Source organism: Platalea leucorodia (assembly GCF_965183815.1).
Source record: "Platalea leucorodia genome assembly, chromosome: Z".
NCBI lineage: Eukaryota > Metazoa > Chordata > Aves > Pelecaniformes > Threskiornithidae > Platalea > Platalea leucorodia.
In genome coordinates this window covers 58175116-58193537 of record NC_138858.1, presented here as the reverse complement: position 1 = coordinate 58193537, position 18422 = coordinate 58175116, and the positions used below count along the sequence as shown (strand labels likewise).

At 43.2% G+C, this 18422-nt stretch overlaps 1 protein-coding gene across 2 annotated transcripts in view; it reads left to right on the top strand.

The window, feature by feature from the left end:
• Window positions 1-18422, top strand: part of SHB (SH2 domain containing adaptor protein B) — a 97169-nt gene that overhangs the window by 19664 nt on the left and 59083 nt on the right. For both annotated transcript variants that reach the window (XM_082335851.1, XM_082335850.1), the window contains exon 2: window positions 118-235. In XM_082335851.1, the coding sequence (XP_082191977.1) occupies window positions 118-235 (118 nt within the window). The remainder of the gene's footprint in view (window positions 1-117; window positions 236-18422) is intronic.

Below are 18422 nucleotides of genomic sequence, written 5' to 3'. Positions count from 1 at the left end.
AAGATGGCATGGGATGCAGCTGTGTGAAACTTATTTTTTTGCTGGTAGGGTGTTATTGCCTTCTAGTTTGCACATCTGACTGGAGATTCTAGTAATAGTTACTTTCCTGTCTTTCAGGTATTGATAGCTGATGACTACTCAGATCCGTTTGATGCCAAAAGTGAGTTGAACAGAATGGGAAAAGGGGAGAACACTGGCTATATGGAACCATATGAAGCCCAGAGAATAATGACTGGTAAGAAAAAATTGCACATGTGAGCTTTAATTGCATGGCAGTTCACATGGTTATTACAGCTGCTTTGAAACAGAACTGTGCTTCGGCATGCAAAACAGTGTTTCTGAAGATGCTTAGGTAGTCACCAGTAAATGCCATGGAGGCTTTTCATGTGCCAGCACATGTGTTGATATCTACAATATTGCTCTGGACCTCACTATTGAATATAGATGGTTTGTGCTGTCATGTGGGAAGATGAAAAGATGAACAGTGGGAGCTGGAGTGTGTATTGCTCAGCTTGGCAATGTCAAGGCTGTCATCTGTGTACGTAGTAGGGATGGCCAAAACATGACATTGTGTTAGTTCACTTAAAAACAGTTGATCAATTTGCTTATGGCCTTTTTTTCCTCAGTCATATTCAGACTTCTTGGTCTCCCCTCTGTTGGAGAAGGGCTGCAAAGCTACATCTTTCTGTAACTTCCTTCCTTCCTTTGTTGTTTCTCTGATGGTTTTTTGTACCAATGATCAAAATGAGACACTAGGATGCCTGTGGACCTTTAACTGCTATTTTTGGTAGTGTCCTTCCTTTTCTGTCATGTAGGGAGGTGGTTAATGGTGGTATTCTTGTAGGAGTTTGGACTGTTTGAACTCCTTATCCTGGCATTATGCGACTGTATTGTCCACGTATTTTCCTCATATTATCTTCATCCATTTCCTACTTGTTGGCTGTGCAGCCTGTAAATTTTCTGAAGTATGGGTCCATATGTTTTTAATTTATGATGATTTGACTCAGTCAACATGCATCTTTGTGCAGATCAGTTGTGCATTTCTTGGATTTGTACAGCAGGTCCTCTTTTTCTCGTTATGAGGTAAAAGTCACTCTTGTGCCCAGTTAAGTTGATTGTATGCTTTCCTTTTCTATTGGCAGCTCCTGTTTTGGGCCCTCAGGAAAGATTAATCAGTGGGGGAAGATGAGGCTGTTGGATACAAAGATCCTTTTTTCATGCAAGTGTTCCTATTTTTCTTTTCTTAAATAGCATTTCTGACACAGGAAATGACATGTAGACTATATTGTTTGGAAGTTTTCAGTATTTTATAGAGGGGCTGGGTGATTTTATTTCTCATCTGTGTAAATCTATTCATTCTAGTTGAGTAATTTCTCAGAAACACAAATTAATCCCAGTAAGTTCTTGCTCTTTATACAGCGGTGATGAGTATTTGTGATTTTAACTATGAAGTTTATAGTGCTTTGATTTCTTTCTTCCTATGTTTAGGACAGGAGCTTATTCTATTTCCTTTTCCAGATCAGCCATAATGAATAGGATGGTTTAGTGGCAATACTGGATGGCTTAGCTGAAGTAAGGGACAGTAAAGTTGTGTACCCTTGCAACTGCAAGACACCCTTTTGCCAAATTGGTGTTTGGTGCAGCTGATAAGCTGTTATATCTGCTCCGTATGTTATTATAAAGCAAACATGAGGAGATCTCAAAGATGCTAAAGGCACTTTCAAAACTGGAGTTTAATTGAGTATAATGATATAGCAAGTGTTCTGAATATACATTCGATTGAACCAGTAGAAGCAGCTTGATATCTCCCTGAAGATTTTTAGTGTTTTGAGATCTGGGTATTTGGTTTCCAGTCATCTTGTCCTAATGCTGGTAGAAATAGAGAAAGTCTTCCCATAAACCTCGGTGAGGTCAGGTTATATTCCACTATATTCAGGCATGTGGGTTTATGTCTGGATTTTTTTATTGCACAGATGTTGCCTTTGCTTTTTACTGGACAAATGAAAATCCAAAGGCATCTCTTTGGAGAGTTTTTAAAGATTCAGTTTATATTTCCCAGGTGAGTTCTATTATGTATCTACTACTTCTAAAGAAGAGTTTTGGATGGCAGTTTGGTTGGCCTCAAAATGCTTACTGCTTTGTTTGTTATGTTGGTTTGTTGGCTGTGCTGTCTGATGAACAAAAGAATGTTATATGGGTATCCATTTAGCTTAACTAATCTGGTGAAGTCCTTCTGACTGTATTTAACATGGGTTAATCCCAGAGAGGGGGAATCTGCATACACCAGCAGAATGCAGTTTAGGAGAGACGGAAAACAAAACATCTTTTTGTCAATTATTGCTTGTTTACGGATGTACCCGAACTCTTGATCAGCTCTGGAAACCAGATGTAAGGGTGAGTTTGAAATAGGAGCCTAAAGTTTTTGTGTGTGCTGTATGCTCCTTGAGTTAGTAGAGGATTAGGCAAAAGCAAATGTTGATATGAAATAAGACCCTATTACTTCAATTTGAGAAGCTAAGCTTACACCTGAATAGAAACGTGTGATGTCTGAAATAACTAACGTGCTCATTCAAAACTTATTCTTCCTCCCTGAAAGCTCTGTGGGCTCGCAGTTGTGATACAGTTGGTTCTCAGATGATGTTTAATTAAAAAAAAAAAAAAAGAAAAAAAACCTTGAAGTTGATGATTTCAATAAACTATTGAGTGGTCTATCTGATTCCATGGTGTCTGTGGGTAGAACTGGGTTTAATCAGGCTTGAAGTTTCTTCTGCTGATAGTGTCCCCCAAAAATACTGTCTTCCCAGATTTATGGTTATGTTGATTAAAAGAAAGCAACCTTCATGCCAAGGTGAGGAAAGGCTTGATCTGAGGCTAAAGTAGAGCATGTTGGGAATGAATGCATGTTTATAAGAAGCTGTCATCTCGCAGCCAAACACATCTGCTGGCCTGTGCTGATATTCATAAGCGTCTGTCCTGGGAATCCAGTTGCTGATGTGCTGTGCGGTGTGAGTCTTAGCTTGGGTGGGTGTGCACCCAAAGCTACAGGAACAGTGTTGCATCTTTGTCTTATCCGCAACCTGTTTGGGGATTGGATGTCCCAGAGTAAATTCAGATGTATGAAGGAAGTTCTCTGTGATCTTAATATCTGGCATACTGTATCCTGGACTATGCACGGAGTGAGATCCTGGCCTGGCTGCTATCATGCATGTATGCATGCATGAAAACAAGTAGAGATAGCTAAGAAGATCCTGATTTCTAAGGATCTTGAGAAGTTGGTGGACCAGAGAGAGAAAAATAACCTGCTAAGAAGATACTGGCATTGCTGATACTGCCTGGATAACCACATCCTAGCAAGAAATGGATGAGGTAGGATTGGAGGCAAAAAGAAGAGGAAAGAAGAAACAATGCAAGATAACATTACTGTCACTGGGGTTCCTCATAAAGCTGCAACCCCATGTGCTGATTTACATCTGAGCTGTCTAACAGCTGAAAGAACTCTGTTCTCTCTTGGAACAGCAGTATAGATCCTCATTGTTCCCTTGCAAGGGCTAGACTGTCTATCCAAGTGTGTTTTAAGTATGGTGTTTCCACTGTTTTCTTATGCAAGCTTTCAATTCTTATTTTTCCCCTCGCATCAGTCTGTAGCTGCTGCAATAGCTGCTGCAATAACATGTGGCCTGTCACAGAAGCAGGCCTGTGCTGCCTTACCAAGCCTGTAAACAAGCATCATTGCTTGGATCAGGTGTAGGAGGTACGTCATGCTTGAGAGAGAGTTCCCCAGAGGAGCAGTGGCTGGAGATGCTGCATTTGAACAGAAGTGAATAGTTGAGACAGTGTCAGGCCAGAGTGGTGGTGCCCATAACATCCAGGCTGTTGCATCATCCATTCTTCTCAGGGAATACTAGGGGAAGAGAAGTTAGATTCCATCTGAGTATTTACTCCCATCAACCTCCACTGGATGTCAAATGCTGGAGAGCGGTATGTGTGTTTTCTGTGGTAATCCCTTACCTGAGAGGAGGAAAGGTGCCCTCAATTCATGGACATGGCTATGTTGGGGAAAAATGTGGTATCTTTTTTTCCCTTTAAAATCCCCTTAAAGTCAGAAGGCCCTACCCCAGCTGTACCCTGTGAACTGGAAGGGATACCGCCTTTCCACTTGCTTCTGACAACTGCGCGTGTTGACACAGCTCTTCCAGGTATCTCTGCCTCTCAGAAACAATTAAACCAAGCCCTCAGACTACATGAAACATTTGCAATCAGATGCCGAATCAAGACAGTCTATACCATAGACATCTGTGTGCTGGATCATAGAGTGCATCTAAAACTCACCCTTGGAGGAAGATCCAATTTTGGATCATCACCCAGATGGAAATACGCTGTCAGCCAAGTTGTCACACAAAGAACTGTATTCTTTTAAGGTATGATAAAGAATACTGGCTACAGGAATGAGACAATAGACTGCATCTGTTGCCCTTCTTAACTTGCTGCTTGGCTTTGAAGGGAGCCCCTAATGCCAACTCACAATTTTTTGAGTACCAGGTGTCTAGCATGATACAGGCTAGAATATAAAAATCAGTTTACTTGAACAGTACTGAAATTAACATCAGTTCAAGTCTCAAACTAATTTGGAACTACATTATCAAAAATGCGGGGGGGGGGGGGGGGGCAGGGAGAGCAGGTATTCTGTGAGAGGGGAATTAAAAAGCATTATCTGAGGGGCATGCCTACCTTGAGGGGTGTGTGTTGGCAAAAACATTCCTGTCATTTCCAGATCAGGAACTGTGTTTTCTGTGCTCTAGAATGGGTAGTGAAGGAGAGTTGGGGCAGGCTAGGCCCTTGAGTTAGGACAATGGTTTGAAAGTTGAGGTAAGCATATGGTACATCAGTGCCTTGATTTCTTAGGGGCCTAGAAGTGCCCCAGGTCTGTGCCCTGCCTGGAAGTTTGAATGTACACCATGTTTTTGCTTTGCTTTTTTAGGCATCACCTAGCACTGTGCCAGGGGCATCAGCCCCTGCATGGGGTTTTGGCCTCTGTATCATGCATCTGCCTCAGAAATATGGTAGACAGGGAGAAACCCCTCTCCTTGTCTTTCAGAATTCTGTAGACTTCAATGGGTAGCATTTCTGAAAATAGTTACTTTCCCTGAGATGTAACATGCCGTGTGCTATTCCTCATGGAGCAAATGCTATGTTGTGAACAGTCTTCAGAAGGCTGTCATAACACTATTGATAAAGTATGTACTGTGCCTCTCTTCTGTTCGGAGTAACTTTAGAGGCTACTCAGGGCATAAAAAAATCTCCTTCCAGACAGTCAAAGGCAAGTGTTTGAGGAAGCAGGAATTCAGTTTTGTTATTGATGCATTTCTCACATAGTTGTCCTGGGACCTGAGCATGTTAGGTCTTGTGCGTGGGATATGCTGACCTATGAGATCAGGGGAAGTGCTCGATGTGCGTTAAGTCAGTCCCGAATCAATACAGCAGCATGCTGCCAGTACCCTTTAAGACTGGAAGATCTAAGTAAATCACAAAAGGGCTTCTGGCCATAAATGGAAAGCTGAATTCAGGTCTCCCAGATGTAGTTAAATCTGAAAAGAACATGTCCTCTCCCATACAAGCCTGGTCTGTACATGGCAGACTGAACAGGTAAGGTTGTGTATGTGCTCCAGGGGTGGGTGACTGGTACAGGAGAAGGATTGACGTGCTGGACCTGAAGAGCTGGAATGTATTTCTAGGGATGCTCTAGAGCATTCTGGATCACGGCACAGAGATACCTGTTGTCTTGCCTGTGTTCTTCAATGCGTTCATCAACCTGGGTGATGACACATCTGCACTGTCAGCAAAGGTGAACATAAACTAAGGGAAGCGCTTGATGAGGAAGGGCAGAGCCTCCATCCAGAGGGACCTTAATAAATGTGAGGATTCTGTCAACAGGATCTTTTTTGAGGTTAAACAAGGGGGATTTTGGAAAGAATTCCAAAGGAAAATTCACAGCTTTTTTCACAGGCTCACAACTTTAGCATCCTCATTCCTTTCTTCTTTTTCTGTGTATTTATGATCCTGTCTCTATATACATCATCCTGGCTATGCAGCATAACAGCAATGAGCAAGTTTAACTAGCTCACACTTGGGGATTTTGTGCTTTGCCTCCCTCCCCATGGGTGCAGAAAGCTGAGCCTCCTCTCTAGGTGCAGACAGTGCTAGAAGAGCAAATGTCTTCCTGTACTTCACTACTTCTTTCTAGGGACTTCAGTAAGAGTCTATGCGTGAATCACAATGGAATCTCCAATGCATGACAGGCAGCCTAGCAAAAGCAGTGCACCTGCCTTAACTGGGAGCTCCCAATGGACATGCTGGGAGCAGTAGCTCTGTCTTGCTGCAAGCTATCACAGAAATGCTGGGAGTGTGGGGAAAACAGCATTCCCATGAACCTGCACCTACTTCAAAAGGTCTTGGGTGTCAGTTTCCCTTGTAACTGGAGAGGCCGTTCTTTTTGTTCAGACATGTAATTTCATCTGAATAGTCACTACAGCAAAATGGTGGTGAGTCAGTTCTTGTAAAATCCTTTACCGGGTGATCTCTGGCATCTTGCTTGTTGGGGCCAAGTTTAACATTGCAAATAATGTAAAAAGAGCAGTGATAATTACTTTGATAAATATTAGGCCGCAGAGATTAGCACATACAGCATAGGATGTTTAGAAAGAACATTTCTGGCCTATTGAAGGTCACTGAGCCTACCAAGTCAACCTGTGATCTTTAAGCACTCTAGTGGCTCTGTTAAAGATTTACTATCTGCTTGTATTTGAACATGGCAAACAGCTGTAGCCAACACAGAAGAGGCAGTGTGTTTGCCCACTAAGCTCAACAGCTGGCATAGTTTTTAAAAGACTTTAAGCTTCCTCTCTTGTTCCTACATTTGTGTGTGTTCCAATTCTATATTCTATTTGAGGATCTACCACTAGGATAGCGATGACTAGAAATCAGCCCAAAATGAGAATTTATCTATCATCAACCCATCTCATATGGTACCGTGGATTCCTCACTAGAACTCTTTATGTTCATTGTCCTGTTGCCAGATGGTGTTAATAACACTACATGCTGGGCATTCTATCAGAACAAGTTGTCCTGATCCAATGTCGGGGCAGGTTTCGATACGATCCCAAGGACGAGATTAAGATGCTGGAATCGGTCAGATGTCGTACAACCTTTCACTTTTATTTGAGGGGAGAAAAGAACGGAGGGAGGAGGGAGGGCAAGGGAGGAGAGGAAAAGAATAGGGGGGAGAGAGAGAGAAAGAGAAGGAGGAGTTTATCACCACCACTTCGAGTCCGATGATCTTCTGCAAGGTCTTCGGTGGCCTCAGGCTTCGTCGGGGACCGAAGCGGGGGGGGGGGGGGGGGGGGGAGGGGAACCTTGAGGGTTCAGGAACGGAAGGAGTGGTCTCGCGCGCGCCGCCGCGGGCCACGTGTGCTCTTTATATAGGGGCTCCCACGCATGCGCAGATCACCGTGGCGGTTTGCCACGGACGCGCTGCCCCCGCCTCTGCTCTTTTCGCGCCTTTTTGTCCCCACCTCGGCTCTTTTCGCGCCTTTAGTCCCTGCACAGGCGCACGAGCTTGTTTTCCTCAAAACTGTGGAGAAGATGGTCTTTTCGAAGCGCGACGCTGGATGGCGCTACAGCGGCAATGTCGAGACAAAACCGCATTTGGTACCGGTTCTCTACACAAGTTTTAAGCTTTTTTTCTTAAAAAAAAAAAAAGTGGGGAAAAGTGCAAGGTAACTCTTCACTCTTTAAATTTAACGTGTATGTGCTCTCAACTCATCGTTTGCAATGTGGAGAGCCACTGGGTGAGATTTGAAGATCTATAATAGTACACAGAAGTAAGCTTGTGACTGGTAACAAGATGGCTTTATTTACATGTTGGGAGTTTTCTAAAGTGCTGCACTGGAAATTTTGGGGAGCTCTTCCTAGAGCTGACAAAGAAGGGGATGTCTTATGTGTCCTGAGCATACCCATCATTTGGTGCATAGTGCTAGTGTTACTGTATATGTTTTTAGAGCTTGGCCCTCACCTGCTGCTAGCCTGATTGTACATATGCGCTGAAAAGCTGTGCTCCTTCTTTAAAATATGTTAGAATTAATGTTAGTTAGAAACCTCCTGGACTTCAGCATCTATTTTAAGTTTTTTCTTACTTTGTTAGAAATTTGGACAGAGATTTCATTCAGCAATGATTTGAAGGAAAGAAATTGTCTAGGGACAATTATAGAAGAGGACTTCTTCCTTTGCATTAGGTCGGGTGTGCATGAATTGAGGCATGCTTGAATTAATGCTGGATCCACTTCAACACAAGTCCTTACCTTCTCTCTGAGCAAAGCAATAGATCTCACATGTGCTGGGAAACTGTATCACTTTAGATCCATGGCCAGTTGCCACAATGATCAGTACTTCTCTGCCTGTCTTCATGGAGCACTTCAGACTCTATCAGTGAGTGTGAGGAGATAAGGCCAGAATGTATAGAGTCTTATTTCTCATGATGGGAGAGACTGTGGTGTGATGTGGTTGCTATAACTACATGCATAACTGGGGGTGGAAATCAGCTGTGCATAAAATTAATAGCATTTCTCTATGTTTCAATCTGTCTCCTCCCCTAAAATAATTTAAGGCATTCTCTCTAATGTTTAAAATTACAGCAGTGCTTGCTGCTCTAGATAATGCATACCAGCTTACAGCTGGATAACTGTAAAATTGGCCTTTTCCTGAAAGAGTAACCATCCTCTGACCTTGGTCTGGAATAGGAGTTGGAAAGAGAGAGACGCTGTGTCTTGCCTCTCAATGCACCAGTTGCATGCACAGAATTTTGTTGCTTAGTTTCAGTGTACAAACATATTGTCCAGAATGGGTTTAAGCCAGGATATATTTTTTTTTTCTTGTTTCAACACCCTCATCTTGCTCTTATGACTTGATGTAGTCTGCAAATGGACTAAATGGTGAAACTTGAATCACAAGCCTGAATATAAATTGAGGTTTTTTTCAGTTTCTTGCCACTTCTTCTCCTTAAAACAAAACTTATGCCCAAAATAATGAGAACAAGATGTCCAGAACTTTGGAAAGGTAGGTCAGCATCATAATAGACTAGGTGAGAGTGCATGTGGAAGGAACTTAACTTCATTCATGCAATTTACTTGCTCAGTGTCTGATGAATCTGACCTATGTTCTTCTACAAAAAGTGAAGTGAAGGAATGGATGCTTGGATAGTTGGGAAAGAGAAACCATTGAGCTCAAAATGCTATTAAACCCTTGCCCACAGTTTGGGAGACTCCCTGCATCATGTTGGTAAAGGAGCAGTAGTTTCAAGCCACTTTGATCAAGAGGGTTACTTAGGCAAAACCTATCTGCTTTCCTAATACAAGCAACAAGGATGTTGTGAGGATATGTAGGGAGAAGATCAGAAAGACAAAGGCGCAGCTGGAACTTAAACTGGCCACCGCTGTTAAAGACAACAAAAAAAGTTTTTATAAATATATCAGTGACAAAAGGAGGGCCAGGGAGAATCTCCCTCCTTTGTTGGATGCAGAAGGTAACCTTGCCACAAAGGATGAGGAGAAGGCTGAGGTACTTAATGCTTTCTTTGCCTCAGTCTTTAATAGTCAAGCTAGTCATCCTCGGGTTTTTCAGGCCCCTGAGCTGGGAGATGGAGATAGGACGCAGAGTGAAGTCCCAGTTGTTGATGAGGTGGCAGTCACTGACCTGCTCCTCCACCTGGATGCACACAAGTCCATGGGACCAGATGGGATCCACCCGAGGATACTGAGGGAGCTGGCAGAGGAGCTGGCCAAGCCACTCTCCATTATTTATCAGCAGTCCTGGTCAACCGGGGAGGTCCCAGATGACTGGAAGCTAGCAAACGTGACGCCCCTCTACAAGAAGGGTCGGAAGTAGGATCCGGGGAACTACAGGCCTGTCAGCCTGACCTCGGTGCCGGGGAAGGTCATGGAGCAGATCATCTTGAGTGTCATTATGCAGCAAGTGCGGGACAACCGAGGGATCAGGCACAGCCAGCATGGGTTTATGAAAGGGAGGTCCTGCTTCACTAACCTGATCTCCTTCTATGACAAGGTGACCCACTTAGTGGATGAAGGGAAGGCTGTGGATGTTGTCTACTTGGACTTTAGTAAGGCCTTTGACACTGTCTCCCACAGCATTCTCCTGGAGAAGCTGGCTGCACAAGGCTTGGATGGGTGCACTCTACGATGGGTTAAAAACTGGCTGGACGGCGGAGCCCAGAGAGTGGTGGTAAATGGAGTCAAATCCAGTTGGCGGCCGGTCACGAGTGGTGTTCCCCAGGGCTCAGTACTGGGGCTGGTCCTGTTCAACACCTTCACTGATGATCTGGATGAGGGGATTGAGTGCACCCTCATGACACCAAGCTGGGTGGAAGTGTCAATCTGCTGGAGGGCAGGAAGGCCCTGCAGAGGGACCTGGACAGGCTGGATCGTTGGGCCAGGGCCAACTGTATGAGGTTCAACAAGGCTAAGTGCCAGGTCCTGCACTTTGGTCACAATAACCCCATGCAACGCTACAGGCTGGGGGAGGAGTGGCTGGATAGCTGCCTGGCAGAAAAGGACCTGGGGGTGTTGGTTGACAGCCACCTGAACATGAGCCAGCAGTGTGCTCAGGTGGCCAAGAGGGCCAATGGCATCCTGGCCTGTATCAAGAATAGCGTGGCCAGCAGGACCAGGGAGGTGATAGTGCCCCTGTACTCGGCACTGGTGAGGCCGCACCTCGAGTACTGTGTTCAGTTTTGGGTCCCTCACTACAAGAACGACATCGAGGTGCTGGAGCATGTCCAGAGAAGGGCAACGAAGTTGGTGAGGGGTCTAGAGCACAAGTCTTATGAGGATAGGCTGAGGGAACTGGGGTTGTTTAGTCTGGAGAAGAGGAGGCTGAGGGGAGACCTTATTGCTCTCTACAACTACCTGCAAGGAGGTTGTAGTGAGGTGGAGGTTGATCTCTTCTCCCTAGTAACGAGTGATAGGACGAGAGGAAACGGCCTCAAGCTGCGCCAGGGGAAGTTTAGGTTAGACATTAGGAAAAACTTCTTCACCAAAAGGGTGGTCAAGCATTGGAACAGGCTACCCAGGGAAGTGGTTGAGTCATCATCCCTGGAGGTATTTAAAGAATGGAGAGATGTGGTGCTCGAGGACATGGTATAGATGGACTTGGCAGTGATAGGTTAACGGTTGGACTCAATGATCTTAAGGGTCTTTTCCAACCTTGATGATTCTATGATCTGTAACATATGATGTTGCCTATTCCTTGGTGCCTGTATGTGGTTTGAACACAGCATTGCCTTTGGCATAGAGGGTTATATTTAAGTTTCTTAACATGCTGCTTTGATTCCGTGTCTCTTTTAGCCTGCCAGTTACCAAAGGTCTTCCCTCTCCCTCTACCCCATCCCTCTTGCCCCCAGACAAGTTTCAAGTTTTTGGGCTGCTTTTCGTAAGAGCAGTGATCCTTTTAATATTGGATATGAATTGCCTGTCCTTTCAAGACAGGGATGCTACCAGCAGCAGCTTGAGGAGCACTGAGGTCTGCGTGGTCCAAGAGGATCTGCCATTTTAGAACTCTAGCAGCTGTCTCTTGAGAAATACAAAAAAAAGAACTATGACCCTAGAGTGAGAAGAATTCAGTGAAGTCTGAATTTGGTTGAAATCTTGGAAATCTTCTGGCTACAAAGGTGAAAGAGCTCCTTGTTTTCTCATTTCATATCTTGCTCGATTAAGCACCTTGCTGCCACTCTGTTCAAGGTCATTTTAGTGTCCCTCCCATCTGGCTTCCACCCTCTTCTCCCCACCCCTACCCTTAGAACAAGGTATGTTGAATTTGAAGATGTCTCACTGCTCTGGCCATCGAGAGAGATAGAAAACATGAATGTCAGCTTGCTGCAAAGGATTCTCTTATGTAGGACATGCCTGTGCATGAGGACATATGGCAGCCAAGGGAGCTTCTCCCTGTCCAGTAAAGATTTGTGTGAGTTGTGTAAACCCTTAGACAGGATCAAGTAAATTAAAAATGAAGCTGGTTTACATTTTCACTTGAAAGCAGAGTTCTGTAGACTGCAATTCCTTCTGATTTCATCAGTGTTCCATCTGTCCTTTCCATGCCTGGAAAGGGTGAGAGGCAGTGAACATAAACTGAAATGAGAGGTTCCAACTGAATGTAATGAAAAAAAATTCTCACTATGAGGACAGTGAAATAGCGGAGAAGATTGCCCAGTAGGATTGTGTAGTCTCCATCTTTGGAGTTTTTCAAGACTGGGCTGAGGAACCAGAACCTGAGTAACCTCGTCTGACCTCATAGCTGACTCTGCTTTGAGTAGGAGATTGAACATATCTCATATCTGTTTAACCTAACTTATCCTATGAACCTGCAACTAATCTGTAGCTGTTCTGTGAAGGTGAGAAATGACTGTGAGAATCAGAATATCCCAGGCTAGCTTGTGGGAATCCATGTTTGTTTGGTCTCAGTCCGTTTCCAGCTTTGCCACTGTGTCAGTATGCTCCCAGTACTGGTCTTTTTAAACTGAATCAGTGGAAAGACCAGACAGGTGCTTGTGAGGCACAAAGAAGCAACCTGCTGAAATATAGCTTGAGCAGGAGCTCATCTATAAATGTTCCAGTTTTCTGGACGTAACACTTGATTGGGGATATGCATGTTGAAAGCATGCTGCTGCTGTTGCAGCAGTATCATTCCTAAGAGCTGTTCACTATCCCTTCTTGGGATGAAGGAGCTGAGGCTGGACAGATGGGCTTGCAGCCTTGACTGGTCCTGTACATGCATGCCTGGACTCTGTTGGCAGGAATTCTGGGTGCTTTCCAGCTGGAAATGTGATGGAAGTGTGGGTAACTGATACGACTGTGGTCTGCATGGAAAAGGAAGGGAGCACTGTAAACTTGCTGTTGGCTCTGACTGGAAGGAGTGTTACTTTATTCGGTGGGGGACATCAGTGGTCCATCTGACCAGTTAACTGAGTTATTGGTTCAGCCCTCAATCTTCCCAAACTGGTCCCAGTTCTGTTGTTCTTCTGCAACATTGCTCAAAAGCAGAATGGAGAGAATTTGTTACATGAAGAGTCAGCAGCCTGGAAGAAGTGTGGACTGTTGCTGGTAAGCTTTACAGGGATTTGCTAATTGGAGCTGGAACAGTGATGCTAAAAGAAAAAATGAGACTGGCAGCACTTGGGACAAAAAGCGAGACAAAAGTCCCCTGTTGCACTCATATGCCTCTTCTTCAATGTTATGCTTTGCTTTCCTCTTCTCTTTCATCTTGTTCTTTTGCAAAGAGGCTTTTAGCCAAAGGAAGTGTTTGAAGCCCATGTGAAAATGTTTAAGAGCAGCATTTTAATAACCAAGCTAGTATCAGGATTACAACCCTGGCAATAAATGTTTCTACTCTAACCCAGATTTAATTTTTTTAAAAGAAAACTAGTAGACACTACACATGCTATGAAGTCAGAAGGAATTTCTATCCTTTTCCCAGCTAGCTGTGCTCAAGTCAAAAGTCCTGCTGGGGTATTTTTTTTTTTTTTTTAAACTAGTGAGGATTTTTTTCCTCAGAAATACTTTCTCAAACATCCCTTCATATTACACTCAGTCTTACTCTAATCACTTTATTTTTTTCCCTATACTGTACAGAAAGTTAAGTAAGCTCAAACAAGATGGTACAGGAAGTATTACTTAAGCACATGATGAGGTAAACGTAATACTTCCTGGAAGAAACAAGAATACCCTTTCAGCTGTGATATTTTGTCATCCTTGTTGTGCTTAGCTTGCTGGTAAAGGGACAGAATTTTTGCCTGATAGCTTTGCATCCAAACTCTGAAAGTATCTAGTGTCAAAACATGAGTGAAACCTCAAGTAAATGGAGTCTGTTTCTGACATCAGCTGTAATGTGGTAGCTACAGTTTCTCCTGCATCTTTTTTGGTTTTGTAACCCAAAACAGAGGAGATATTTCTTATCCCTAAGAGTAAGTGAGGGTTGAAGATTCAGCCAGTTCTGTATCTGCTTGCCACAGAGACTGAATATCTTTGCCATATCAGTTTGCCAACATTTTAATGTGACTTCCCAGCAGTGTCACAAAATGACCTTAAAACTTCAGTGGGAAGCGGCCAGAAATACAACTTATTTTGTGCACTGTGCATTTTGTGTAGGCTGGCAACGACATACAGCTTCTCTCCTAGAGAAGGTTTCTGGCTATGATGAACTCTGCTTGAAAGCACTCTTTTGGAGGATCTCAAGTACCTATGCAAACTCAGCTGTTCATTACCATTCTGGTTGCTAAAATTATTAGAGGCTATTTTCTGCAGGAGCAGCATGCCCTTTCTGGATGCGGTCAGGTAAGCCTTGTCTTGTTTTGGTGTATGTTGTAGCGCTGATATGTGCATTTCTTTCTGTCATGCCTACCCAAGCAAAGATCTAGGAAGCCTGCAGTGTGTTTCTGCTTGCTGCTGGACCGTGTTGTGCTACTGTGACTAAATTTCTTGAGCAACATCAACGTGTGCAAAACGAAGATGCAAATACTCAGTCTTCATCTGAGCTTGCTGTTAGTTCTGCCTTGTTCAGTTTCATGTGTTAGTGGCTTGGAGTGAGAGAGTTCAAATACAGCTTGGTTTTATGAAGCAGGATGGAGGAATACAAAACTGATGCTCTTGTAGGTCAGACTAGCAATTAAGAACAAAGCAGACAAACTGGGGGGAAATGAGCCTGGCCTAGAGGAACTCTGGGCTTCCTTTGAGTTCTGCATTCATTTTCTTTGGAGTGGGTAATTTGGAAAGCTGTGTGAAGAAGCAGTGGGTTTTGTGGCTTTTGTGCTGTTGTAGCTCTTGTATGGTCTGTCAAAAAGTTGCACTTGGCTGGTGTGGTCTGCAAGGCAGAAAAGTGTGGTGGCATAGCTGAACCCTCTTGAGCTTTTCCTAAGCAAGTCCTGCAGCAGCTGTTATGGCTGTAATGCGGCCTGACGTGGGCTAGAAGGTATCTGTGCTACTGTCTCAGCTGAAATAGAAAGGGAAGAGGGAGACAATGGAAAAAAAAGTGGTGTCTTTCAGATATACCATTGCTTTTGTATATTAAGCTGAGTAGCACTTATTACTGCCCTTTCCTTTGGTTGTGAGATGCGCTCTCACTGAGAAAACTTGGCATCATGGTAGAATGTAGGGCATATTAACAGACAGCCTCTCCTAATCACTTTTTTTAAGGATCTTTTTGTTTTTTCCTTTAGAGACAAAGAACAAAACACCCAGCAAAAAATCCAGCTTTCCACAATTGTCTCTTTGCATGTGGCTTTGTGCATTGAAAATGTTTGCATGCACATTGGTTAGTGGTTTAGAGACACATATTGGAAAATAAGAGTGTAGCTGAAAAAATTACCAAAAAATGTTGACTCAGTTGTATGCATCTAGATCATGACTGGAATGAATTTTCATAACATGACATTTTCTGACGACCTAAGTGGAAAATATCAAATGTTACTCTTCATGATTTGTGATGCTTCTGTTGCAAGAAGGGAGGAAGAGGACTGATCTATGGTGTTCGCATTACTGTGGTTTGCTTTCCTTAACAGTAGGGTCTGTTCTTAATGAAGTTCTGCTGAATGCTAACCAGATTTATTTGCTGTGGCTAGATATCTGTGTAAGCACAAATGCTCTTGAGTGATGACGTGGTAGACTGTATGCTTTAGGGCATTTTATCAATAGCTGCATACGTTCAAATACTGCTTAATGTTCTGTACTGTTATATAAAAGTGTTGTCCAAGGGGAATAAAACAACACTGCATTACTAACAGATTACTCTGTAAGTGGGCTTTCAACTAAGAATTGGCATGTAGTCAGGGTTTGCCTGAGTGGTATAATAACTACAGACAAATCTGCAAACAACGGCAAGGTACTGAATATTAGCAGCTGCACAGCTCGGCATAGAGTATTTGAAGTCTTACAAATGCTAGGTGCTAGTTGCTCCTTCCATCAATCACTTGTTGAGCTGACTCAATGAGCAAAGGGATCATAGGCCAAAGGGGATGAGCTGAAACATTTTCCCAGTAATTTCAATGTTCATATCCCTGTCATTTTTTCTGTGCTAGCAAGTCAGCTGTCTTTTACTGCATGCAAGGCCTTGGATTGTGAAAAGCAAAAATCTATGGCTGGATGTGGTGACAACTGAGTAGCTTGGTCTGCTCATGTGGAGGCAGAATTGTAAATTAAATCATTTTGTCTCCAGAGCTGAACAACAAATGTAGACATCTTTCATGTTTACACTAATGATCCTTGCAGTATGCATGTGCAGGACTGTGCTGGACTTTGAGTTTACTGAATTTCCTGTCCTAACATTTGGAGTCATATCTGAAGGCTTTTATGTCCAACAGATGGTGATTCATCTTCATTAGCTGCTTAGGTACTGATCAGAGTTCCTAGATTGTGCCAGTAGCTGAACTTGAGTGACAGAACAGAAAGATTGCAACTAAGGCAACACTTTCCTTGGGAAGGCAAGTTGAAGTGGGCAAAATTGCGAACAATCACTGTGGCTGATCACTGTTTCTTGCAACTTGCCACTTGCAAAATTGCAAATGATCACTGTGGCAAATAATCACTGTGGCTGTTCCTTGCAGTGAACAGTAAAAAAACCAGATGGTTTAGTATGCAGATGCTGTGTGGCTTTTAAGTCCTGCCAAAAGAGGAAACAGAGTACTGATAGTGCTTGATCTTGCTGGAATCCTGGGTAGAGGGAAAGATCTCTTGTAGATGCATCAGATAGATATCACTTCCAAAACTTTGACTTCTCTTTGTTTTCATGGCGTTTTTCTGAAAAATTACTGACAAAGATAAAACAATGGTCATTGGTCATCAGGGAAACTTCAGGCTATGTTTTGAGCTCTCAGTTTTGTTTTGGTTTTTAATCATTCACAGACCAGATATTTCTTTAGAAATAGTGTGCAATTCACATTTCTGTGCTGCTTTTCACCATGTAGATACCATGTCTATGGAAGAAATCTATTCTAGGAGTTTTTAAACAGCAGTCCTTCTCCCTGCCTTGCACTCTTTATGGGGAATGCTAGCAGGTGGCTAAAAGAAGATAAGAGCACATCTCATCTGGCTGAGAGGACATCTCATCTGGTTTTGTTAAATCAGATATGTCAGCTCTTCTGGCTACATGAGTCTACGGTCTCAGTCTGCCATGTATTTTGTTCCTGTAGGCAACTTCTTCCCACTGTGTATCACAGGGCAATTAAGTCTGGAGGGAGGCCTCTAGCCACTTCCTCTTCTTCTCTGCCTCTTCCCCTGTCCCAAGTAAGGCCATGTTGAAAGTTAGTTACATGCAGAGAAGATAACGGGTAATTCTTATTGAACTTAAACATCCAGCTATCAGGGAAATGGTTACATAATTTGTCTTGGTTTTAATAGACTCACTTTTGCTTACATCTAGATATCCCTTGCAATATCATCTCGAATGAATAAATATAGATAAATATTTATACTCACTAAAAATCTTTTTGATCAGTGCTTATCTCGTCCATGCTTTTGAGTAAGTTTTCCATAAGCACAGACTCTCACAGGCAGACAAGATTGAAGAAAATATCTTCCTTCTGTGTAAGCATTGAATGCATTTACATTATGAATGGGTTCTTCCACTCCTTTCCCCTCTCAAGGTGATTCCTGTGAAGGGGTGAGATTGTGTGCCTGAAGAGAGCTGGCAAGGGCATTGTGAGCATCAGTAGCAGCCATGAGTAGCAAGACTGATCTAACTGCAGGAAATAGTAGTCATAGCTGCAAGCTTCCCTGTCCTGACACTGGAGAGTGCTAGCTTGTTTAAAATAGCCACGGCATTGATATTAGAATGTCTTTTGAGGAGAATTGATTCTGCTTGTGCTAATCTTAGAACAAATTTCTTGGGACACTGTAGTTTGTGTCATGGGCTAGTAAGAACCATTGTGCGAACAGGTATACATGAAAATACCTGTGCTGCACTCTGTTTCCAAGAGGGCTTCCATTCTCATTTACCATGAGGAATGAATCCTCTTTTACACGGCTTAGAAACTTTGGAGTATAGAATGAGAATCACAAATTTTATTTGAGCCAAAATCTGTTTTGCATTGTTACCACTTGAATTGCTCCATTTAGCCCATGGAACAATGATCCTTGAATCCCAAAGGTCAGTGCTCCTGATCAGAAATGTCAATAAAACCTACAAGCAAACCATAGATATAGTATTATGATGCAACTGGCTGTAGCGACATCTGGAGTTGACTATTGGCCAAGCTGCAGTAAATGTACAGAATCTTGTGGAGGTTTTTCTGGATTCTTTTTCCCCTCCCCTAAATAAAAAGGACATCCCTACTCCTCTTCTATGTCTTTCTGAGAAATGTGTAAGGAGTA